General features: G+C 41.5%; 1 protein-coding gene across 1 annotated transcript in view; it reads left to right on the top strand.

The window, feature by feature from the left end:
- The window catches only part of col7a1 (collagen, type VII, alpha 1), a 519,627-nt gene that overhangs the window by 456,044 nt on the left and 38,015 nt on the right, over positions 1–25,568 (top strand). Inside the window, exons 100-106 of the mRNA XM_060918496.1 lie at positions 7,023–7,058; positions 7,152–7,187; positions 7,290–7,346; positions 10,919–10,990; positions 11,080–11,151; positions 21,633–21,668; positions 21,756–21,836. Coding sequence (XP_060774479.1) covers positions 7,023–7,058; positions 7,152–7,187; positions 7,290–7,346; positions 10,919–10,990; positions 11,080–11,151; positions 21,633–21,668; positions 21,756–21,836 — 390 coding nt within the window. The remainder of the gene's footprint in view (positions 1–7,022; positions 7,059–7,151; positions 7,188–7,289; positions 7,347–10,918; positions 10,991–11,079; positions 11,152–21,632; positions 21,669–21,755; positions 21,837–25,568) is intronic.

Here is a 25,568-nt window from a genome sequence, read left to right as displayed (position 1 = left end):
TTTCCTCACGAGTGACATATAGAGATTTGCCACACAGTTTTGGTTCGCCATGTCCCAGATGGAGCTCGCATGAAAAATATGAGTGGCGTATTTCCCAGTAAAACACTTGTGTCCATATATATACAGCACCCTCCACAATTATTGGCACCCCTCGTTAAGATATGTTCTTAAGCTTCTAAAATAAATTCATTTTTTTTAAATAATATAGGACAACAATGCAAAAAAAGAGAAAAATCCAACCTTTAATTCAAGTGCATTTATTCAGTGGGGAAAAAAATCCCACATTAAGAAATAATTCTTTTACATGAAATCATGTGTGCCACAATTATCGGCACCCCTGATGTTAATACTTTGTACAACCCCCTTTTGCCAACAAGACAGCACTTAATCTTCTCCTATAACATTTCACAAGATGGGAGAATACAGAGAGAGGGATCTTCGGCCATTCCTCTTTGCACAATCTCTCTAAATCATCCAGAGTCCTGGGTCCTCTCCTATGCACTCTCCTCTTCAGCTCACCCCACAGGTTTTCAATTGGGTTGAGGTCTGGAGACTGAGATGGCCATGGGAGGAGCTTGATTTTGTGTCTGGTGAACCATTTTTGTGTAGATTTGGCCACATGTTTAGGGTCGTTATCTTGCTGAAAGACCCAGTGACGACGCATCTTCAGCTTTCGGGCAGAGGCCACCAGATTTTGATTTAAAATGTCCTGGTATTTCAAAGAGTTCATGATGCCATGCACCCTAACAAGGTTCCCAGGGCCTTTGGAAGAGAAACAGGCCCACAGCATCACCGATCCTCCCCCATACTTCACAGTGGGCATGAGGTGCTTTTCCGCATACTCATCTTTTGTGATGTATGAGTGTTTGTTGCCAAAAAGCTCTATCTTGGTCTCGTCTGACCAAAGCACACGGTCCCAGTTGAAGTCCCAGTACCGCTTAGCGAACTCCAGATGTTTACATTTATGCTTGTAAGTGAGAAAAGGCTTTTTCCGTGCATGCCTCCCAAACAGCTTGTTGGCATGTAGATAGCGCCTGGTGGTTGTTATGGAGACTTTGTGACCCCAAGATGCTCCTCTTTGATGCAATTCTCTAACAGTGAGCTTTGGAGAACTTTTTTACTTCTCTTCCCATCCTCCTCACTGTGCGTGGTGGCAAGATAAACTCGCATCCTCGTCCAGGCTTGTTTGCCACTGTTCCAGTTGTTTTAAACTTCTTGATGATTCCTCTGACTGTAGATATGGGCCGGTGTAGGCGAGCGGCTATTTTCTTGTAGCCATTTCCTGACTTATGAAGGTCGACACACATCTGCCTTACTTGAATGGTGTGTTCTCTTGTCTTTCCCATGTTGAAGAGTGGATAAGAGAAATAGGCCTCTGTGTCACATCATATTTATACCCCAGGGAAACAGGATGTGATGAATTACTAATTAAAGGTTCCTAGATACTCTGATCAACTTTTATAAACTACAGTAGAAATGACAGAAATGCTTCAATTGCATTTATTTTCTAGGAATCGTTATGGGTGCCAATAATTTTGGAACAGGCGATTTTATGAATAATTATTTCTTAGTCAGGGATTTTTTTTTTTTTAATTCACTTGAGTTAAGGGTTATATTTTTCTACAATTTTCGGTGTGAGATTATGCTTCTGCAATAAAAATTTAATTTATTTTAAGGCGTTTAACACATCTTAACCAGAGGTGCCAATACTTGTGGAGGGCGCTGTGTGTATATATATATATATATATATATAAATTTTTAATATGGTGCATTTGAATTAAAAATACATATGTATGCAAACCTGATGGCTCTCAAGCAGACAGAGGACTTAACCCAGTAGTTTATGGGTTTCATACTAGTGTAGATTAGTGACTGTATTTGGGCGATTTCTTAAATCATTTGAATGAATTTCCTTGCTACTCTTGTTTCCTTTTTTTAAGGTCACATTTCTGTAAATTGATAAACGCTTCCCCAGTAGCTCAAGCAAACTTTTTTTTTTTTTTAAATTTATATATTTTCCTCGTGTAAAAATCCTCAGGGTGCCTCAAAACCAGCCCTCACGCTACGCCAGGGTTTCAACGCTGTACTGCTTCGATAAACAGTAACTGTAAACGGTGTTTTCACTGACAGATGAGTGATGTTATAATGGAGATAGGCGTGGCCCTTGTGGGTTCCTGTAGCTCTGCTGTGCCATATTATTACATGATCAATAGAATGATGGAAAAGTGAAAATGGTAACGTGTGTGTTACTACTAAAACACACCACCTCTTCCGATGCTTTTAATGTGTCTCGCCTCCATTCCTCCTAACAGCTCTTCTCTCCTGTTTTTAATGGAAAAAAGTCTCTCGTAATACAACCCCGATTCCAAAAAAGTTGGGACAAAGTACAAATTGTAAATAAAAACGGAATGCAATGATGTGGAAGTTTAAAAATTCCACATTTGATTCAGAATAGAACATAGATGACATATCAAATGTTTAAACTGAGAAAATGTATCATTTAAAGAGAAAAATTAGGTGATTTAAATTTCATGACAACAACACATCTCAAAAAATTTGGGACGAGGCCATGTTTACCACTGTGAGACATCCCCTTTTCTCTTTACAACAGTCTGTAAACGTCTGGGGACTGAGGAGACAAGTTGCTCAAGTTTAGGGATAGGAATGTTAACCCATTCTTGTCTAATGTAGGATTCTAGTTGCTCAACTGTCTTAGGTCTTTTTTGTTGTATCTTCCGTTTTATGATGCGCCAAATGTTTTCTATGGGTGAAAGATCTGGACTGCAGGCTGGCCAGTTCAGTACCCGGACCCTTCTTCTACGCAGCCATGATGCTGTAATTGATGCAGTATGTGGTTTGGCATTGTCATGTTGGAAAATGCAAGGTCTTCCCTGAAAGAGACGTCGTCTGGATGGGAGCATATGTTGCTCTAGAACCTGGATATACCTTTCAGCATTGATGGTGTCTTTCCAGATGTGTAAGCTGCCCATGCCACACGCACTAATGCAACCCCATACCATCAGAGATGCAGGCTTCTGAACTGAGCGCTGATAACAACTTGGGTCGTCCTTCTCCTCTTTAGTCCAAATGACACGGCGTCCCTGATTTCCATAAAGAACTTCAAATTTTGATTCGTCTGACCACAGAACAGTTTTCCACTTTGCCACAGTCCATTTTAAATGAGCCTTGGCCCAGAGAAGACGTCTGCGCTTCTGGATCATGTTTAGATACGGTTTCTTCTTTGAACTATAGAGTTTTAGCTGGCAACGGCGGATGGCACGGTGAATTGTGTTCACAGATAATGTTCTCTGGAAATATTCCTGAGCCCATTTTGTGATTTCCAATACAGAAGCATGCCTGTATGTGATGCAGTGCCGTCTAAGGGCCCGAAGATCACGGGCACCCAGTATGGTTTTCCGGCCTTGACCCTTACGCACAGAGATTCTTCCAGATTCTCTGAATCTTTTGATGATATTATGCACTGTAGATGATGATATGTTCAAACTCTTTGCAATTTTACACTGTCGAACTCCCAACTTTTTTGAGATGTGTTGCTGTCATGAAATTTCAAATGAGCCAATATTTGGCATGAAATGTCAAAATGTCTCACTTTCGACATTTGATATGTTGTCTGTGTTCTATTGTGAATACAGTATCAGTTTTTGAGATTTGTAAATTATTGCATTCCGTTTTTATTTACAATTTGTACTTTGTCCCAACTTTTTTGGAATCAGGGTTGTATTAAATATAATATATTTTAATATTATTATATGACTATTTGGGATGTCCTGTAAGTCTAGCATCATAGAAGGGGGGAAAAAATCACACCGAACCTTTATTTCCAGAACTTTCTCAATACTATTACCACCATTTTATTCTCAGTACTTGCACTTTTTTTGCCGTCAGATTATTTAGATTTGTTCTTCCTTGCTCTGTCCTTACATTATATTACCCTTATAATGCTGGAGTTATGGGACACATTGGGACCTACTGTTATATTATTCTCATTATATTAAATATGTACATATGTCTAAGAAGTGTTCACGATATTATTTTATTTATGTATTGATTAGGGGTGTAATGATAAACAATTCGAATTGGATAAATGGTCCAACAGTCCAGGATATTGTTGTGTAGATATATTTGCAGGCCAAAGTCTGGTTTGATTTGAAAAGAAACCTCCATATAGTCTTGTGTGTAAGCAATACCATTAAAGGAGAACTGAAGTCATTTTTAAACTTGCTTTATTTCTTAATTAACGTGTTATTCAGTTACGTTTTCGGTTTCAGTAACCTTATATCATGACTCGTATTGGCAACTAATTGCAATTCAATATTATACTTATCGGCCTATTCGGTTTTTAGCCGTGTTGAATTTAGTGCGTTTGGTCCACGGCAGGCGTCGCTTATCCGCGCGATCTTCACGAGACTTGTGCGAGACTTCGAAACGTGAAGTGTCAGCCAGGTGTCAGTGCCGCCATTTTGAAAACTGTTTCCCAAACGAAGTATTGCACAAAAACGAGTTTAAATGACAATTACTGCCGACTTTTTTCAAACTTTCCTGATTGCTATCAAAACAAACAAAACTTCCGGCTTGACTACATCAGCATTCGAAAGAGGGCGCGCGCGTCTTTTGACAACGTTGGCAGATGTCGGTCACTTTGATTTCCGCTGTACGCTTTACTTCTGTCCTACGATGTCTCGCACAGGTCTCGACGAATCTCGTTTATGGCCGTTGCTTTGACATATGGACTGATATATTACAGAGCATATTTCAAACGCTCATAACTTGCTATAGCAACAACACAAAATAGTGATCAAAAATGCATTCCGATATTTAATAAAATGCGATAAATAGAATTTTGATCATTAAAAAATTTGCCTCCAGTTCTCCTTTAAGGCTATTCACGGGCTATCCATCCATCCATTATCTGTAGCCACTTATCCTGTTCAACAGGGTCATGGGCAAGCTGGAGCCTATCCCAGCTGAGTATGGGTGAGAGGCGGGGTACACCCTGGACAAGTCGCCAGGTCATCACAGGGCTGTATCCACGGGCTATTAATGATTGAATTATCATTAAGGGTACATCAAGCTATTCTTTGAGATCAGGTAATGGGCTTCTCCTTGAGTTGCCAAGAGGACGTTGAGGGACGGCTTTTTGTGCTGCCGCACCAAAACTATGGAACTCGTTACCAAGTAGTATTCGTAACTGTAGAAATTTGGACAATTTTAAGAATATGTTGTAGACGCATTTTTTTTTAAGTTAGCTTTTATAAATAAGATTTAATTAGACTTATTTTATCTTTCTTTTGTCTATATTATATTTTATCGTAGTTTTAGCTCATTTTTATATGACTGTACAGTATATTTTTAGTTTTTAATAAGCAGATATCATTTTATAGTTGTTTTATAGTTAATCTTTGTGATGCACAGGTGATCATACAGGGTTAGTCAAAATTATGTTAACACTTAAATGGTAGAAACTGTTTATTCACAAAACATACATCATATGTGCAAGATGATTTACAGGACAGTCTCGGCCTGTTCACCATCGTGTTCAACACACAAAAACCAGCAAGAAACAGTACCATTTAAAGCCCGGATACACATTTCGTGGGGAATAGATGATCCCACAGTCCTTATTCTGTCGGTCATTGATATCACAAACTTTCCTACTATACACGAGCTCCTTCACCATGCCCTGTGACTTCTGGTTATGGGGTGTCAAATCAGGGGAGTGTGGAGGCCATGGCGATGGTCCACCGTGACCCATCCATCGACCTGGAAATGTGTGGTCGAGATAAGCACCAACAGTACGGTCAAAATGCGGCGATGCACCATCCTGTTGGAAATACCCCGCCAATCGGCTCTGTAGTGGAAGTTCATCAATGGCGTTCTGCTGCGCCGTCTGTAAGTAGACATCTGACGTCACTGTTGTGGTGTCAAAAAAGTAGGGCCCAATTATGCCAGCAGCGGTCATGACGCACCACACATTCAGGAGAAAAAAAAATCCATTAATGTTCACATAATTTTGACTAAACCTGTATATGCATATATACTAAACATGCAGCCTGCACACTATAAATTATTATTATTATTATTATTATTATTATTATTATTATTATCACACGATTCAAGAATTTTGTGGCTTCGGGGTTGGGGAAACAAGACGCATGTTCCCACTGCTCTGATTGGTCACTCTCAACCAGTCTCCTTATATAGAGTATTATTCTCTTCACATTCACTGGATATGAGCAATCGCACGCTCTGATTGGCTACTCTACTACTAGGATATCAGCTCTATACCGTGAGTAGAGAAAAACAAAATGGCGGAGCAGTTACTGAACCAACCGAGGACGAAATAAAAATTCAACTCGAAAACAAAACCCCAAGAAATACAAAAAAAAAAGCAATAAAATATGGAATAAAAGTATTTGACGGTAAGAAGGTATCTTTTTTTTTCCAAGAATTATTATTATCGCATTTTTCACAAATTGCTCCTGTCATTTCGCCGGTTTGTTTACATTCTTCATCTTTAAGCAGTAAAATTTGTTGAATGTTTTTAGACTGGTTCAAAAGCTCAAAGAAGTTTGAAAATTACAGAACTGAAATGTCCAAGGAAGAATTAAATTAATGTTTAAAGCTATTCTAGACCTCGGCACGACAGCAAGACGGCACTTTCTACATTAAAAAAAAAAACCAAAAACACGACAGTAACGTCAATTTATGTAGCCATCGATAGTTTTTTAAGAAGTCCGCCTGAGCGGAAATGATTTTGTCGGATGTTTTGTCTAAAGTTTTTATTTATCGAATTTGCATAAAAATAAAAATGCTTCATTTCTCAGAATCCAGTGAATGTGGATAGAGTACAACAGTTATTCCACCCAATCTCGTCGTACACGGCTTATAGACGACTCGGTGCTACGCGCCTCGTCGTCTATCAGCTCATGTACGACCTGATTTCATGGAATAACTGTTAAATATAATGCATATAATATAATACACAATTCTGATGTGTGCAGGGATTTCCAGGTGGCAAAGGAATCAGAGGAGAGAAGGTAAGAGGAACTAACGACTGTTTTTTTTAATGATTCAGATGAATCTGATTAATGAACAGGACGTGTAATGAACGTCTTTCTTCATGACTCCAGGGTGAAGCAGGACCTCAAGGAGAGAGAGGAGAGAAGGTGAATGTTTTATTTATTATTGATGTTCAGTATCCCATAAACGCTTGTCCTGACAGATATGAACTTAATGCTTTTAATTGGCGTTTTTATTTTCTTTTGTAGGGTGAAACTGTGTTGGTGGGGGGGCCTCTGGGGGAGAAAGGCAACAAGGGCGAAACGGTGAGTTAGTATCACTTAAAACAAACTAAATAAATAAGTAGAAATGATCAGGACAGGTAAAGTGTTTCGCCTCAATTTTAGAACAGTGTTGCTCTTTAAACATAGTATAGCTAATAATATGGGGTGCCAAGTGTCACCGGGCCCATTTCGTGGACGAAATGCATTTTGTTCATCACAGAATGCATTTCGTAATCACAAAATGCATTTCGTCATCACAAAATGCATTTCGTCCATCACAGAATGCATTTTGTCATCACAAAATGCATTTCGTCCATCACAGAATGCATTTCGTCATCACAAAATGCATTTCGTCCATCACAGAATGCATTTTGTCATCACAAAATGCATTTCGTCCATCACAAAATGCATTTCGTCCATCACAGAATGCATTTCATCCATCACAGAATGCATTTCGTCATCACAGAATGCATTTCGTTCATCACAGAATGCATTTCGTCATCACAAAATGCATTTCATCCCACAAAATGCATTTCGTCCCACAAAATGCATTTCGTCCATCACAGGATGCATTTCGTCCATCACAGGATGCATTTCGTCCATCACAGGATGCATTTCGTCATCACAAAATGCATTTCTTTCATCACAGAATGCATTTCGTCATCACAAAATGCATTTCGTCCATCACAGAATGCATTTCGTCATCACAGAATGCATTTCGTCCATCACAGAATGCATTTTGTCATCACAAAATGCATTTTGTCCATCACAGAATGCATTTCGTCATCACAAAATGCATTTCGTTCATCACAGAAAGCATTTTGTCATCACAGAATGCATTTCGTCCATCACAGAATGCATTTCGTCCATCACGGGATGCATTTCGTCCATCACGGGATGCATTTCGTCCATCACGGGATGCATTTCGTCCATCACGGGATGCATTTCGTCCATCACGGGATGCATTTCGTGATGGACGAAATGCATTCTGTGATGGATGAAATGCATTTCGTCCACGAAATGGGCCCGGTGACACTTGGCACCCCATATAATAATAGTTAGATTTTGCATTTAAGTAGTTACTTTTCATTCCTGATACAGCCAGTTAAAAAAAAGAAAAAAATAATAAAAGCTTCAAAATCAATTTAATAAAGTAATAATTACGATATGATGGTGAGTCAAATGAGACGTAAGTTGTTAATGTTTTTGGGGTTTTTTTCTAAAGGAATCTGGACACTAGTTAATCACTGGAACATGCGCGTTGAATGAAATGAAATGTTGTTCATGTGGATTTGTTTTCTACTTTTGAGGCATCTACGGTAGTTAAAATAAACAATCCAGTGGCGAACCGTTACTATTAGAAACTTGGGTTTCACGTGATGTCACCATCCGCCTCATTAGTTATTCAGAACTTTATCTGGTGGTCTACCAAAGCTCAGTTGACAAAGCGTTTGTATGGAGAAGGTTCATTGCTCGCGTGAAAAATGCCTTGCGCTTGCGTTGTTTTAGGTTGTTCGAATCGATCAAACCATGAAACTGATAAAAGTTTCTTCAGGGTTCCCCGTGAACTAATAAAAAACTGTGAACGAACACAGAATTTCACAAAAAGTCATCGAGAAAGGTGGCTTTTGAACCTCTCAGTGAAATCGAAGGGAGCCGAGTCGAAGCGTGCTCGAGTTTGCAGTGATTGCTTGGTGAGAGGTTTGTATTTCCCTCTCAGCTACGTCCTTAGTGTTTTCCAAGTACTTTTCTTGCTATGCATTGTTATTTTACGGTACTTTTTTTAGTCATGAAGCGCTAAAGCTGTGTTTTTGTTTCCTTCTCACTCCTCACAAAGTCCATATGCATGAAGGTCGCGACAAAGTTTTTCCCCAGCCGTACAGTTACAATGCGCCATGATCACTTCTCCGTCTTGTTTAACTAAGATCCAGGTCTTTAAAGGGGTTTCTGATGATCTTTGTGAATGATTTAGCTGAGAGATAAGAGCCAACACAAGTGAGAATCAAGCAAACTGTTGTTTGTTTACGCTTCAACTTGCAGCGCTTCATTGTAAAGACGTGAACGAAAAGCTTAAACCCATACTTACACGGGCAAAAACAATCCAGGATTCATTCGGCAGCGACTTGATCCCGAGGTCCTTTACCCAGCCACATACAAAAAAGTTGTAAGCCTCCATACTCTTCCACACTTTCATCTGGTTTGCGGTGTAGAAGGACGTCTGCAACACCAGATAGTTCGAGATGTCGGGGAACTCGAATGAAAGGTAGTTTTCGAGATCGTATGACAAATCCCTCTTTCCCAGACTGTAGGGGTCGATTCCATTGCACACAGCAATCTTCTGAATATATCTAAAGTGAGCAGTGGCTCCTAGATCACGAGCGTACTCTGATAAGTTATCGCTAGTTGTTTGTACTACAGCAGCCATTTTGGTTTGCTAGACCACCAGGTGTTTTACTGGAAGTGAAATCACTAAGAAAAGTCATGTGACTGAAATCCAAGAATTAACATTCGCTAACACTACTGATGAACGCTACACCGGCTGGAAGGTGACCTCACTGCTGCGCTGATGGCGCCGACTTGCGGTTAAGCTCACGTTGGCCTTCGAGAAGGCCGAGGGCGATACATTTTTGGTCTCTCTCACTATAAATCAAAATCTGATTGGGTAATTCATCTGTCGCTTCCTGCATAAACATATACTGCTATGGCCTTCTGTCCCGGCAGTGAAGTCCTAACCAATGAGTGAGCAGCTCGAAACTCTTCTTAGCCTAGAAACAACAAACAAAAAAAAATCACATTGGATAACTCGATTTTAATGTTTTCAGGACAGGAACCCTTTCATTTCTGAAATGAATTTGATAGAAAACGAGACCAAATTAGAATTTGAGGAGAATAATTATAATGAAATTAAAGAATGAAAGAAATCAAATATAACATTTAAAATGCCGATATGTTTGGGACTTCTGAACACCTAGAAGGCCCTGATGGTTCCTCTCTGAAACAATCCGTCGTTAAAAAATAAAAAGTAGTAAATGAGTGAAAGTTACCTGAATTAATGAGATGAAAACAATTTCATTACCAGTGCAATCTCAGTGTTCTTGACCTCCAGGCGTTCAGATTAAAGTGGTGGAAATGAACCATGGACACACCCCTCGTGTTTATTTTTCATTAGAAACCAAGTGATGGAAGTGCTTTAAAGTTTGTGATGTACACATACTGCAAGATGTATGGTCAATCTTCTTCTTCTTGAGCTTTCGTGACTGCCACATAGTGCCTTTACAAGCCTTGACCATTCCTTTCTGCCACTGGCAATCGTTACCGCTTCTTCAAATGGGATGGAATGTCCTTCTAGGTCTCGAACACTGTCTCTCCATCTCATTCATGGTCAATGTTATAGATTTAACATCTATATGGTGTATATGGTATATTTCCCGGTATGAACAGCCATGTTGATGTGATGACCTGCTGAACTCTGGTCTGAGGACACCTTCCTGACTTCCTGAGTAGGAATTCCAAGTTGTTTTTTTTCTTCCTTGGAAGTGGGAATTCTGGAAACTCGTGCGCTTTATACCGTGAGTGTTTTAAGCAATGAGTAAAAAGGCGTTGTGTTTCCACAGGGAGAAAGAGGTGCTAAAGGATTACAAGGTGAAAAGGGTGTTAAAGGTCAAGAAGGACCACCAGGGGCACAGGTGAGACACGTTTTTGGACAGATCTGCTTAGAAAAGCAGTGTGTATTTGTAGATCGTGGAGTACGGTATTTCTTTTAACCTGTGTGTAGGGTCTGCGTGGAGAGCCTGGCGAGAGGGGGTCACCTGGGTTTCAGGGTGCTCGTGGTCCAGGAGGACAGAAGGTATGTATGTTCTGGAAATGTTTCAATTGCTACACCTCAGATGGTGTATTTCACACACTTTGAGTGAAAAAAAAAAAAAAAAAAAACGTTCACGTCGACCATAATGAATAATAATATTAACCCTTTGGGGTCGAGAACTTCTCCGGCAAAGCTCAACAGGTTTAGAATGAGTAGGTCATGTGTTTAGATAAATATCTTCATGATTTTTTTTTTTTATCATGCAAGGATGATAAGCATATTGGCAGAAACTTTATACTTGACACTTTCCTATGTGCCCACTGCCAAATAATATTTTAGTTTTTAAATGACCTAAATTAGATGAAACATAAACCTTGTCACCTTCCTCAGTCACATCGGAGTCGGAGCGCTGAGCGCACACTTACGCATTCATAAAAGACTGTTCACACGGTAATGGCATGATAATCACTTTCACTCTTTCGGTTTTGATTGGTTTCTCTTTCGCGGCAGGAACGCCCACCGTAAACAGGATAAAATCCATCAGACATAGTTTAGATTAGATTATTTGAAGGTAAAACTTGTGGCAAGATGGCCTGCAGATTCAATTCAATCTTGAGAACTGTGACACTGATGATGAGCGATGCCTTTATTTATTTATTACTTCGACTCGGTCCAGCCAAAGCGCAGCTCGAGTAAGTGTAAATATTTCTTCTATTTCTGATGAGCAGATCGGGTGATATGCGTGCGCTGTAGTGCAAACACAGGAAAAATGACTGAGCAATTCTTCCAGAGTTAAAAGTATTTTCCTCAAAAAAATAGTTAATTTTTCTTGAGTTTCGAGAGTAAAATTTGGAGTGGGAGCAAAATTACAGAGTAATTGTGCAACAGAGTAACAGAGTTGATTGTGGCTCTGAACTGAGTAAAATAGTACAAGAGCTAATTTCAAGACGCACTGAATCGAGTCAAATACCAAAATAAAGTCAAATACTAGATAAATGAAAGTGTTGTAAAAAGCAGGTTTAGAACTGGGTTGGAATGTGTGAACAAACGTGACCTTACCCATTGGGACTTGACCTGATGGGATTAAGAGTTGGCAGTGGGAGGGTTTTTCACTCTTCTCATTGAATGGAATGGAATTTTTTACCTTTCTCATTGAATACCCCTCCCACTGCCAACCCTTTACCCCAAAACAATAGGACATACATTTTTTAGATGGCCATTTAATTGTCCAAATCAATGGCACAGATTTAAGTTTTTGTGCTTGATCCATTCCTAAGACTGAACAGAATCACCTCAAGTAACCAAAACAATTTGTCCCAAAAGGTTAGGTCATGTTTTTTCACACATTCTAACACAGTTCTAAACCTGCTTTTTACAACATCTTCATTTATCTGTTATTATTCTTTTAAAGTACAATCATGACATACAGACTACAGAGATATTATTGTAGCTGAACTTGTGCTGAATACAAAAAAGTCATATAACTTTGAGAATACTGCTTAGATTTGTTGAAATTGACAACAAAATCAGAGCATACCAGAATCATTACAGTGCCAGAAAATACCCTCAGACCCCAGAGGGTTAATAATAAAAGGTAAAACACTGGATGCAAGTTCTTTGTATATGAGGGAACGGAGTCATTAGAGGGTGTTGTGGTTTTCTGAAAAATTGTAAAGATTTTAAATGAGAATGTGGGTACAACTTTGACACAAATGAGAAGTTTTAGAGGTTAAAATAAAAGGTTCCTCCTGCAGAAACTGCCTCAAAGATGTGAAATAGCATCAGGTTTGTGACCTACAACATTGTCTGTCTGATTTCGTCCCATGTCTTTGTTCCTTTTTTTGTGAATATTATTGTAGTGTTTACTACTACTACTATGAATAATAATAATAATAATAATAATAATAATACAGTGGTGCTTGAAAGTTTGTGAACCCTTTAGAATTTTCTATATTTCTGCATAAATATGACCTAAAACATCATCAGATTTTCACACAAGTCCTAAAAGTAGATAAAGAGAACCCAGTTAAACAAATGAGACAAAAATATTATACTTGGTCATTTATTTATTGAGGAAAATGATCCAATATTACATATCTGTGAGTGGCAAAAGTATGTGAACCTTTGCTTTCAGTATCGAGTGTGACCCCCTTGTGCAGCAATAACTGCAACTGAATGTTTGCGGTAACTGTTGATCAGTCCTGCACACCGGCTTGGAGGAATTTTAGCCCATTCCTCCGTACAGAACAGCTTCAACTCTGGGATGTTGGTGGGTTTCCTCACATGAACTGCTCGCTTCAGGTCCTTCCACAACATTTCGATTGGATTAAGGTCAGGACTTTGACTTGGCCATTCCAAAACATTAACTATATTCTTCTTTAACCATTCTTTGGTAGAACGACTTGTGTGCTTAGGGTCGTTGTCTTGCTGCATGACCCGCCTTCTCTTGAGATTCAGTTCATGGACAGATGTCCTGACATTTTCCTTTAGAATTTGCTGGTATAATTCAGAATTCATTGTTCCATCAATGATGGCAAGCCGTCCTGGCCCAGATGCAGCAAAACAGGCCCAAACCATGATACTACCACCACCATGTTTCACAGATGGGATAAGGTTCTTATGCTGGAATGCAGTGTTTTCCGTTCTCCAAACATAACGCTTCTCATTTAAACCAAAAAGTTCTATTTTGGTCTCATCCATCCACTAAACATTTTTCCAATAGCCTTCTGGCTCGTCCACGTCATCTTTAGCAAACTGCAGATGAGCAGCAATGTTCTTTTTGGAGAGCAGTGGCTTTCTCCTTGCAACCCTGCCATGCACACCATTGTTGTTCAGTGTTCTCCTGATGGTGGACTCATGAACATTAACATTAGCAAATGTGAGAGAGGCCTTCAGTTGCTTAGAAGTTACCCTGGGGTCCTTTGTGACCTCACTGAATATTACATGCCTTGCTCTTGGAGTGATCTTTGTTGGTCGACCACTCCTGGGGAGGGTAACAATGGTCTTGAATTTCCTCCATTTGTACACAATCTGTCTGACTGTGGATTGGTGGAGTCCAAACTCTTTAGAGATGGTTTTGTAACCTTTTCCAGCCTGATGAGCATCAACAACGCTTTTTCTAAGGTCCTCAGAAATCTCCTTTGTTCGTGCCATGATACACTTCCACAAACATGTGTTGTGAAGATCAGACTTTGATAGATCCCTGTTCTTTAAATAAAACAGGGTGCCCACTCACACCTGATTGTCATCTCATTGATTGGAAACACCTGACTCTAATTTCACCTTCAAATTAACTGCTAATCCTAGAGGGTCACATAATTTTGCCACTCACAGATATGTAATATTGGATCATTTTACTCAATAAATAAATGACCAAGTATAATATGTGTCTCATTTGTTTAACTGGGTTCTCTTTATCTACTTTTAGGACTTGTATGAAAATCTGACAATGTTTTAGGTCATATTTATGCAGAAATATAGAAAATTCGAAAAGGTTCACAAACTTTCAAGCACCACTATAATAATAATTAGAAGGACTCTCGGCGTGCACAGACCTCGGTCAGTAACGGTGTTGAAAGCCTGAGTTCGAAGCAGCCTCCAAACATGGCCACTCCATACTACATTGACTATGATCCCTGCTTCTTGCTTTGGCTCATTTTGCGACGCACCCACTCTCCCCTGCAATTGCATCCGTAAGTGCCTGCACACTGACAACCTCCGCCAAGGTCAATACTCTTCTCTTGATATGCAAATCTGCAACCGCAACCACTTTATATGTCTGGATATATTTCCAAAACTATTAGAATTATGTGCCTGCATGTATATCCCAGAGGATTACTGGTACCCATGAACGTGGATTGCAATACGGAGGCATCATATTTCTACATTGGCTATGTTTTATCACATTAACTTTCCTGCCAGCTACTGGATTTTGAAATGTATAGTATTGTTGAGTGCAGTAATAGTTTTGCTTTGGGACTGGAAGGTGAAGAAAGTAAAAGAGAAGGAGAGAGGGAACGCTCATTCAATTTGGGTCCATGAGACACTACTTTCATGAAAAAACGTCTTTTCAGACGTTCCGCCCCTGTAAGAATCTTATCATTTTGATTGGTCAGAACACCTGCAATGTTCCTGGGATGCACTAAACTGACATTAAAGTGCATATCCTGGACCAATTTCGGGGTTTTTTTTATATGAAAGAATGTCCCTTTACACACTCATCCAGAAGGGTAATTTTGCACAAGGCCATCTGTCTACAGCAGAAAAAAAATAAAATAACAAAATGCGTCTGGAAAAATCCCAAGGGAGTCTGGAGCCAGATTCGTGACGTCACCTGCGGAAGCGCCAGCAGGCTGAGAGAGCTTGTACGGTTTCAGTGCACAGCCTGTGTAGACCAAGTTTAGCAGCTAGCGATTTTGCATTGAAATATGGAATTGTCACCTGAGCGCAATGTTACTTCACCTTTGGATGAAGAATATAATGAGATGCCAGAATTATTTCTTACCCTGGCAACAGTCAACTTGTGAATTGGCGATTTTCTTGGTCTTTCTCTCGGCTCTGCTTTGGTCCTCGGCTTCCGGGTGCCTCGCACGAAGCGCTCCCATTTCTCTCTCATTGTCCGGTCTTTTGGAAAACGATGAGTACTATCAAGTCTCATCAAGATTGGTGTTGCTACACCCTCCTACGATACATCTGTTAACCATTTTAATAATTACGTGATAACGTTGAAGAAATTTGCAGAAAACCACCAGGTCACATTCTCATAAACAAACCAGCGCTGACATAGGATTCAGAGGGAGGCGTCCCGTACGCGACGTCACGAAAATCAGTGTTTGCCAGGAAATCCAAATGGCAAGTTTTTTCAGAGGCGGACCAATTCGCCTCAAATGGCTTGATTTCAACTGAATTTTTCTGGTATTGCGCAAGGTAAAAAAAAATTGCACAAAATGCAAAATGTGACAGATATTTGACCAAAGTTTAATATAAAATAGGAGAATTATATTGATCTTGCTCCTGAATTTACCCGTGATATGCACTTTAAGTTTATGAACATTGCATTACGCTCAAAAGACTGAATCAAGTTCAACTTGAACCAACACCCTGCTCCGATGGCGTCAACCATTCCACTGCCGAGCCACAACAAGCAATAGAAAATCCGCCGCTTCTGCTGGTAGTACCACTGATCAGTGCAATCCCCGCCTAACTGTGGTCACCTGACGTCCAGGCAGAAATGGATCAATTTTTACAGCAGCATCAGGACAGAAATAGATCTTCAGGCTAACCATGAATTACTACGAAGTATTCAATAATAATAATAATAATTATTATTATTATTTATTACATTTATTTTGCGGCGGCACGGTGATGTAGTGGTTAGCGCTGTCGCCTCACAGCAAGAAGGTCCAGGTTCGAGCCCCGTGGCCGGCGAGGGCCTTTCTGTGTGGAGTTTGCATGTTCTCCCCGTGTCCGTGTGGGTTTCCTCCGGGTGCTCCGGTTTCCCCCACAGTCCAAAGACATGCAGGTTAGGCTAACTGGTGACTCTAAATTGACCGTAGGTGTGAATGTGAGTGTGAATGGTTGTCTGTGTCTATGTGTCAGCCCTGTGATGACCTGGCGACTTGTCCAGGGTGTACCCCGCCTTTCGCCCGTAGTCAGCTGGGATAGGCTCCAGCTCGCCTGCAACCCTGTAGAACAGGATAAAGCGGCTACAGATAATGGGATGAGATTATATATATATATATATATATATATATATATATATATATATATATATATATATATATATACACACACTCTATAGCAGGGGTTCGCAACCTTTTCTGCTTTCAGGCCCATCTCTTCACACTTGTAACAAGTCAGGGCCCATTAAAAAAAGATCCCCAATTATTTTGGCACGTCTATTCTATTTGAATCTAATAATCTATTGTAAAGTGTATTAATGGGATGTGACATCACTCCCTGTTACAGATGGGAGCCCAGGAATGAAATAGATGCAATAAAAACAAACTGTTTGTAATTGTAGGTTTTGTATTTAAAACAGTATGGCTGTACCAGAAGCCGAACCCATGCACGCAGGACATTCTCAGCCAAAAGGAATTAATGATCCAAAAGTGGAGTCTGGTCCATTAACACAAGAACTTACTGCCATGTTTGTGTTCAGCAAACAAGCAAGTTGTTAAAACCAAGAAGTTCACTCAAAAGAAGTGGCTATAGAAACCACTCAATGGGATTAGATCCTTACACGCTAACAAAGAAGGAATTTTCCACTGAAAGAAAAATTTACTCGCTAAATTTGACATTAGTAGAATAAATTTTGATCCTATTGTAGCCGTAACTAAATATAAAGACAATAGTTATGCATACTATTAATTAACTTAATGTAAAGATAATTAACAGATAATCAACATATTTAAGGGTTATTTTTTAAGATTGTGGGTTTTTTTTTTAGTCTTTTGTATTTGTAATTATTTGTATCTGTACATGCCCGACCCCACCAGCTCTGCTGATTAACTTCTCATTATCTCTAGCCGCTTTATCCTTCTACAGGATCGCAGGCAAGCTGGAGCCTATCCCAGCTGACTACGGGTGAAAGGCGGGGTACACCCTGGACAAGTCGCCAGGTCATCACAGGGCTGACACATAGACACAGACAACCATTCACACTCACATTCACACCTACGCTCAATTTAGAGTCACCAGTTAACCTAACCTGCATGTCTTTGGACTGTGGGGGAAACCGGAGCACCCGGAGGAAACCCACGCGGACACGGGGAGAACATGCAAACTCCGCACAGAAAGGCCCTCGTTGGCCACGGGGCTCGAACCCGGCCCTTCTTGCTGTGAGGCGACAGCGCTAACCACTACACCACCGTGCCGCCCGCTGATTAACTTATCATCTTTAAATAAAGTCATTCATTCATTCAGAATGAGTTGGAAAATTATCCATCCGTCGAGTTCCCCGACATCTCAAACTACCTGGTGCTGCAGACATCATGGTGTAGTGGTTAGCACGGTCGCCTCACAGCAAGAAGGTTCCGGGTTCGAGCCCCGTGGCCGGCGAGGGCCTTTCTGTGTGGAGTTTGCATGTTCTCCCCGTGTCTGCGTGGGTTTCCTCCGGGTGCTCCGGTTTCCCCCACAGTCCAAAGACGTGCAGTCAGGTTAATGTGAGGCGGCCTTGGGCTGAGGTGCCCTTGAGCAAGGTACCGAACCCCTGACTGCTCCCTGGGCGCTCTGGTGTGGCTGCCCACTGCTCTGGGTGTGTGTGTGTGCGTGTGTTCACTGCTTCAGATGGGTTAAATGCAGAGGATGAATTTCACTGTACTTGAAGTGTGCATGTGACAAATAAAGGTTTCGCCGCCTTCTTAAAACCTGGAAGATCATGCAGGAGAACAACTTTTTATATGTGGCTGGGTTAAAGATCTGGGGATCGGGACACTACAAGATAAATCCTGTATCGTTTTTACCCGGGTAAATAGGAGTTTCTGGGCTTTTTGTATGAGTCTTTGAGATGGTTGCGAGGATGCTACAAGTTTTGGTATCTGGTGTAAACAAACCATAGCTGCTTGATTAATCCTCCCTGCTCTTCTCTTCCAGCAGGCAGCACAGATCCATAGAATTTACCCACAAACGTATTTATTTATTCAGCTCACTGTGCTCTGTGTGTGTGTGTGTGTGTGGGTTAAATATGACAAAATAAAGGCTTGTTCTTAATTTACCCACAAATGAATTTATTCCACTTGAAAAGCGTACGGCAAATCAGCTACTGGATTTGGGACACTGCGACATCCTGAATTATTTTCTATTTGGCTTCAAACTTGGAAAAATTTCGCGGCCCACTCGATGGCGCTTCGCCGCGGCCCAGTGGCCGAGAAACAATGCTCTATAGCGCTTTACAATTAAAAAAATGCAAACAAGCAATAATTATACTTCAAATCTAAAATCACTACAGAATAAAAGTAAAATTAAAAAAAAAAATTACAATTCACTAAACAAGTCCAAGTCTCAGAAGCATACGCTGATTTTAAATAGGAAGATTTTCAGTTGTTTCTTGAAATTGTTGATGTTTACACGTGGCTTCAGCTGAACGCAGACGTAAAGGTCAACTGAATAAGAAACATGAGCTGAAAATAATAAATAGAGTGAGGATTCAATCATGAGGACTTGGAACATGAGAAATAAAAGAGCTTTAGTTTCCTGTTATGGACTGCAGTTACTGAAATGACGTGACGGTCAGGTGTCCACATACTTTCGGCCATGTGTTGTATATTCTTTGTGGCTGTAGGTTCAAGTCTCAGAAGGAAGCTTGTTAAATCCACTAAAGAGAGAATGAGAAGCATTTCTCAACATGTGCTCAGCTTTCAGCCTCAGAGAAGAGACAGGCCCTGTGATTTTACTGTAATTATTTACACCGGCACTGACGCTCCTGGGCTGTACATCACTGTGGAATAAAACCGGAGCAGTAAAAGGCTTCACGATGTGCTGTTGGAGGAAACTTTGATGACTGTGTGATAAAAAGAAAATCTGCTTCATGACACCATGCTGTTGCTGATTATTTTCCTATAACAGCATGACACGCCATGTTTTATTCCCCTTATGGCATCATTTTTAAGATGGCTAATGATTAGATTAGATAGAACTTTATTGATCCCTTCGGGCAGGTTCCCTCAGGGAAATTAAGATTCCAGCAGCATCATTACAGGATAAATAGAGAATAGAAATAGAGAAAAAAAACTTCTAGATAAATTAAATTAAGTATTTACATATACAAATATAAAAAGAATAAGATATGGGGAAGAGGGGGGGCAGCAGGAGAGATATTGCACTTTATATTGCACATTGTCCGGTATTGCTTATTGTCAGGCTAGGCTACTGCTCCTTCCCATCCTCTGTCCTCCTGTTACCCCTCCTCCCCCCCAGAGAGGAGTTGTACAGTCTGATGGCGTGAGGGACAAAGGAGTTTTTGAGTCCGTTTGTCCTGCACTTGGGAAGGAGCATTCGGTCACTGAACAGGCTCCTCTGGTTGCTGATGACGGTGTGCAGAGGGTGACTGGCATCGTCCATGATGTTCAATAGTTTGTCCATAGTCCTCTTCTCCACCACCATCACCAGAGAGTCCAGCTTCATGCCGACCACAGAGCCAGCCCGCCTGATCAGTTTGTCCAGCCTGGATGTGTCCTTCTTGCCCCCCCAGCACACCACGGTGTAAAAGAGGACACTGTCGATCACAGACTGATAGAACATCCACAGGAGTTTCCTGCAAATGTTAAAGGACCGCAGCCTCCTCAGGAACTACAGCCTGCTCTGTCCCTTCCTGTATAAGTGATTGGTGTTGCAAGTCCAGTCCAACTTGCTGTCCAGCCACAGCCCGAGGTACTTGTAGGAATCCGCAGCCTCCACCTCGACTCCCTCGATCAGAACTGGTCATGACCTTGGTCTGGACCTCTCAAAGTCAATGACCAGCTCCTTGGTCTTCGAGGTGTTGAGTTGCAGATGGTTCCTGTTGCACCACACAGCAAAGTCCCTCACCAGGCTCCTATACTCCTCCTCTCTGTCATCACTGATACACCCAACAATGGCTGTGTCATCGGCGAACTTCTGAATGTGACACAGCTCCGAGTTGTAGCAGAAGTCCACGGTGTACAGGGTGAAGAGAAGAGGGGCCAGCACCGTGCCCTGAGGTGCTCTGGTGCTGCTAATCACAGTGTCAGACACGATGTCCTTCAGCCTGATGTACTGTGGCCTGTCGGTGAGGTAGCTGGAGATCCAGGTGACCAGTGCCCCTTTTCCACCAAAGCAGTTCCAGAGCTGGTTCGGGGCCAGTGCTTAGTTTGGAACCGGGTTTTCTGTTTCCACTGACAAAGAACTGGCTCTGGAGCCAGAAATACCGGTTCCAGGGTAGCACCAGCTCTTTGCTGGGCCAGAGGAAAGAACCGCTTACGTCAGAGGGAGGGCGGAGTTGTTAAGACCAACAACAATAACAAGACCGCGAAAGATCGCCATTTTTAAGCGACGAGAAGCAGCAGCTGTACAAACGCGAAGTCATCCATTATTATTGTTGTTGATGCTGCTGCTTCTTCCGTGGTGTTTTTGCTTCGATATTCACGCCAAGGTTTATGCAAACGTAACTGACGTATACAGCGATGTAATGACATGGCTGCCCTTAGCACTGCGAGCTATGGAAAAGCAAACTGGTTCTCAGCTGGCTCGCAAGTTGAACGAGTTGTGAACCAGCACCGGCACTGGCCCCGAACCAGCCCTGGAACTGATTTGGTGGAAAAGGGGTACAGGTCCACTCGCATCCTGTTCAGTTTGTCCTGAAGCAAAATGTGACGGTCTGACAGGTTTTAAATACAGATTAAAATATGTAAATAAAAAAAGCAACAAATGCCTGGCTCACAGATAGATGGCAGCTATTATCTGATTTTACACACACACACACACACACACACACACACACACACACACACACACACACACACACACACACACAAAACTATGACCTAATGGAGTATTGGTCTTTTCAGGGAGAAGCAGGACTACCAGGAGTTCCAGGAGAACCTGTACGTATTGTTCTTTTCCACTTTCTTCTCCATTATCTCCATGATCCCACTTCTGCCCTCTGTTTGATACGTGTGTGTGTTTTCCAGGGTATACCTGGGAAAGATGGCCTCCCTGGTATGAGAGGAGAGAAAGGCGAGATTGGAGTCATGGGTATCCGAGGACCGAAGGTGTGTGATTGCTTTGGAGTGTGTGTATCTAATACTGTAGTACTGAGGGTATATGAACACCAGAGTGAGTGATTGTCTGAATTAACTGGGCTTTATGAAAGATCTTCAGCAGTGTATGACTCACTCCACTCCGTATGGAAGCAGATCACACTGTGCCCTTTTCACTGAAGTACACAGACGCATGGGTCCACACTCGCTTTATACAATCTGTTTAACAATTCCACTCACGGTCCATAAACCAGATTTAATATTTCAGTGCAGTTGAATTTTTATTGTAATTGTTATTCCAGCACAGGGAGAATATCAGCTGTGGTGTTACACTGTGTGTGTGTTTACAAGAACAAGTGATGCCATGCTGCTTTCGTTGATGAGCTATTATTTGTAATTACCTCAATCACGGATTCAGCTTTAATGTTATTAAGCCACATATGTATGGAATCAATTTAGTGCCAAAATGTTCATGCAATACTTTTGAAATATCAAACAAAAACGACAAATCAAAATACAAAAAAATGTCAATTTTTTTTAGACTGGCAAACAAATTATTCGTGCAATCGTGCAAAATATCAGTCTATTACTCTTCAGAAACCTTTTATTTTTGTTCCCCGTCTTTCTCAGTTTTGCTTGACGTAATTTATTTTGGTTGCGATTCCAGCTTTCTCGTTTGCGCTGCCTGACTTTTTGCTTGTAGTTTTGGCACAAACTTCACGTGTGGGTGGGCTGTCCAGGAATGCATTCCCATTGGCTAACTTGTGTTTGACTGACAGCTACGCTCAGCGATTCCCCCGGAGGCTGTTGGGGCCATTTCCTACTCGGATTCTGGAGGACTGTTTGACGAGTGACCGATCCATTGACGGTAAACAAGGATGGAGTGGACTTCAGTGGCAACTATGATATTAAATTTACACTTTGTTGAATTAATTCAATATCATAGTCGCCAAAGTCCACTCGATCCTTGTTTACCGTCAATGGATCGGATCGGTCACTCGTCAAACAGTCCGCCAGAATCCGAGTAGGGAATGGCTGAGCGTAGCTGTCAGTCAAACACAAGTTAGCCAATGGGAATGCGTTCCTGGACAGCCCACCCACACGTGAAGTTTGTGCCAAAACTACAAGCAAAAAGTCAGGGAGCGCAAACGAGAAAGCTGGAATCGCAACCAAAATAAATTACGTCAAACAAAACTGAGAAAGACAGGGAACAAAAATAAAAGGTTTCTGAAGAGTAATAGACTGATATTTTGCACGATTACACGAATAATTTGTTTGCCAGTCTAAAAAAATTGACTTTTTTTTGTTTTTTTGTATTTTGATTTGTCGTTTTTGTTTATTTCAAAAGTATTGTATGAACATTTTGGCACAAAATTGATTCCATACATATGCTGTGTATCTCATTCGTCTTGTATATTGTGTGTGTTGTGTCGTAAGAAGGTCAGATTTTTGTAAGATTAGTCGTACGTACACGAATATCTCTAATAAGCAGCTGTACCATTGTATCTAGAACTAATGATCTTTTTTTTTGTCTATAGATGCTACAAATGGCACAATACCATTCTTCTTTTCTGATAGCGATACTGAAACCTCGAGTCTCGGCTCATCCCAGGACCATTCGATATAGTTTGTTTATTTCATGATACCACGTCACATTAAAACATGCAAAGCTAAAGTAATATCATACGTAACACCTTTCAGTTCAATTATATTTTTTAAACCTATAAATAAATCTCATCTCATTATCTCTAGCTGCTTTATCCTTCTACAGGGTCGCAGGCAAGCTGGAGCCTATCCCAGCTGACTACGGGCGAAAGGCGGGGTACACCCTGGACAAGTCGCCAGGTCATCACAGGGCTGACACAGACAACCATTCACACTCACATTCACATCTACGGTCAATTTAGAGTCACCAGTTAACCTAACCTGCATGTCTTTGGACTGTGGGGGAAACCGGAGCACACGGAGGAAACCCACGCGGACACGGGGAGAACATGCAAACTCCACACAGAAAGGCCCTCGCCGGCCCCGGGGCTTGAACCCAGGACCTTCTTGCTGTGAGGCGACAGCGCTAACCACTACACCACCGTGCCGCCCCTATAAATAAATGTTATATCAAAATATAAATATTTCATATACAGTCTGAAATAAAAAGATTATAATGGATTGTAATGAAATTGTTAATGTATTTGTCACAGGATCAGATCGCATCCCTTCCCCGCCAAATATCTGATCTGTCATTTCTCAGTGGTGCGCAATGATTCTGGGTATCGGATCAGTGACGTGTCTAATATTAAACCCTTATTTTTATTCTAATTTTAGTTAATGTTAAGACTAGAAATTGCAAACCAATTTTCACTGAACTTGTACAACACCAGTACAGATGTACTGGTGATTACAACTGTCCAGTTTGGAGCCAGACATTGCTTCAGTGATGGACCAGAATAAGCAGCACCATTCTTTTTTTTATTTTGATTTGACCTTTATTTAACCAGGAAGGTCCCATTGAGGTACAAAGACCTCTTCTTCCAGGGAGTCCTGGCCAAGACAGCATAAAAACAAACAAACAGAAGAGACACATGCACAAGGCTTACAGACAAACAGAGAATGCACATGCAAGGTTACATAAGCCTTACCCTAGGCTGACACTTGCACGACTTTTGGCCACGATTTTGTCGTGGCAAGTCGTGCCATTTTGGGGCACGAACTGGGAGGCTCCCGCACTGTTCACGACTAGTTCACGCATAGTTCACGACGAGTTCACGAATGCGTGCCCGTCCACATTCACGAACTGGCACGACGAGTTCACGCATAGTTTGCGCATAGTTTACGCACTTCCCGCATTGGCACAACGAGTTTGCGCAATTCGGACGGTGTCGTGCCGACTTGGGCACGCCTGTGTCATGCACAACCTCATCCTCATCAGATACCCACACGCAATTTCAGAAGTGGACCGCAAAGATCCGGACACACATGATCTGATCCCTTGTGGATGGAGGACTGACCGACACCTGCAGGGGCTGCTGCCTCTAACCGGCCATCATACCCAGAAGGATGCAAAGGATCAGCGAGACTACCTGTCACATTACTACATGTCCCCTGCTGGTGCTGTCCCTTGGCAAGAAAGAATGGTAGTAGCTTCATGAGCTGCATCCACAGTTGTTCCATTTTTGAAATAAAAGAAACGAAACTCCCCCCCCAAAAAAAAAAAAGTCATGAAGGAATAGAAAATAAAAGACATTAAAGAAAAAAGCAAGAAAAAAAATTGCGAATGGTGAGAAGTGTCCGGGAAGCCCTATATATACCCCCGCACCGACGCGAGCGCCACTGCCGCGCAGTAGTCGTGAACTGCTCGTGAACTCGTCGTGAACTGCTCGTGCCATGTGCAAACTGTTCGTGAAGTGCGTAAACTAGTCGTGAACTGCTCGTGCCATCAATGCGTGACCGTGTCAGTGGGAAGGCACGGCCACGCTGCGACGCGCACCAATTCGTGAACATGTCGTGAACTACTCGTGAACTCGACGTGAGCTGTTCGTGAACTATTCGTGGCAGTTCGTGACAGTCGTGGCATGGTGCGCACTTCCACGCACTGGCACGCATCCTCCCGCATCGTCCCGACGAGTTCACGACGAGATCACGAACAGTTTGCGCATAGTTCACGACCCGGTCGCGAAATTTTTGTCGTGACCAAAATTTTGAACATTTCAAAATTCTCGTCCCGACATGGCATGCAGTCACGACGGG

The sequence above is a fragment of the Neoarius graeffei genome, chromosome 4, assembly GCF_027579695.1.
Source record: "Neoarius graeffei isolate fNeoGra1 chromosome 4, fNeoGra1.pri, whole genome shotgun sequence".
In the NCBI taxonomy this organism is placed as follows: Eukaryota; Metazoa; Chordata; class Actinopteri; order Siluriformes; family Ariidae; genus Neoarius; species Neoarius graeffei.
This window is presented reverse-complemented; position numbering and strand designations above follow the sequence as displayed.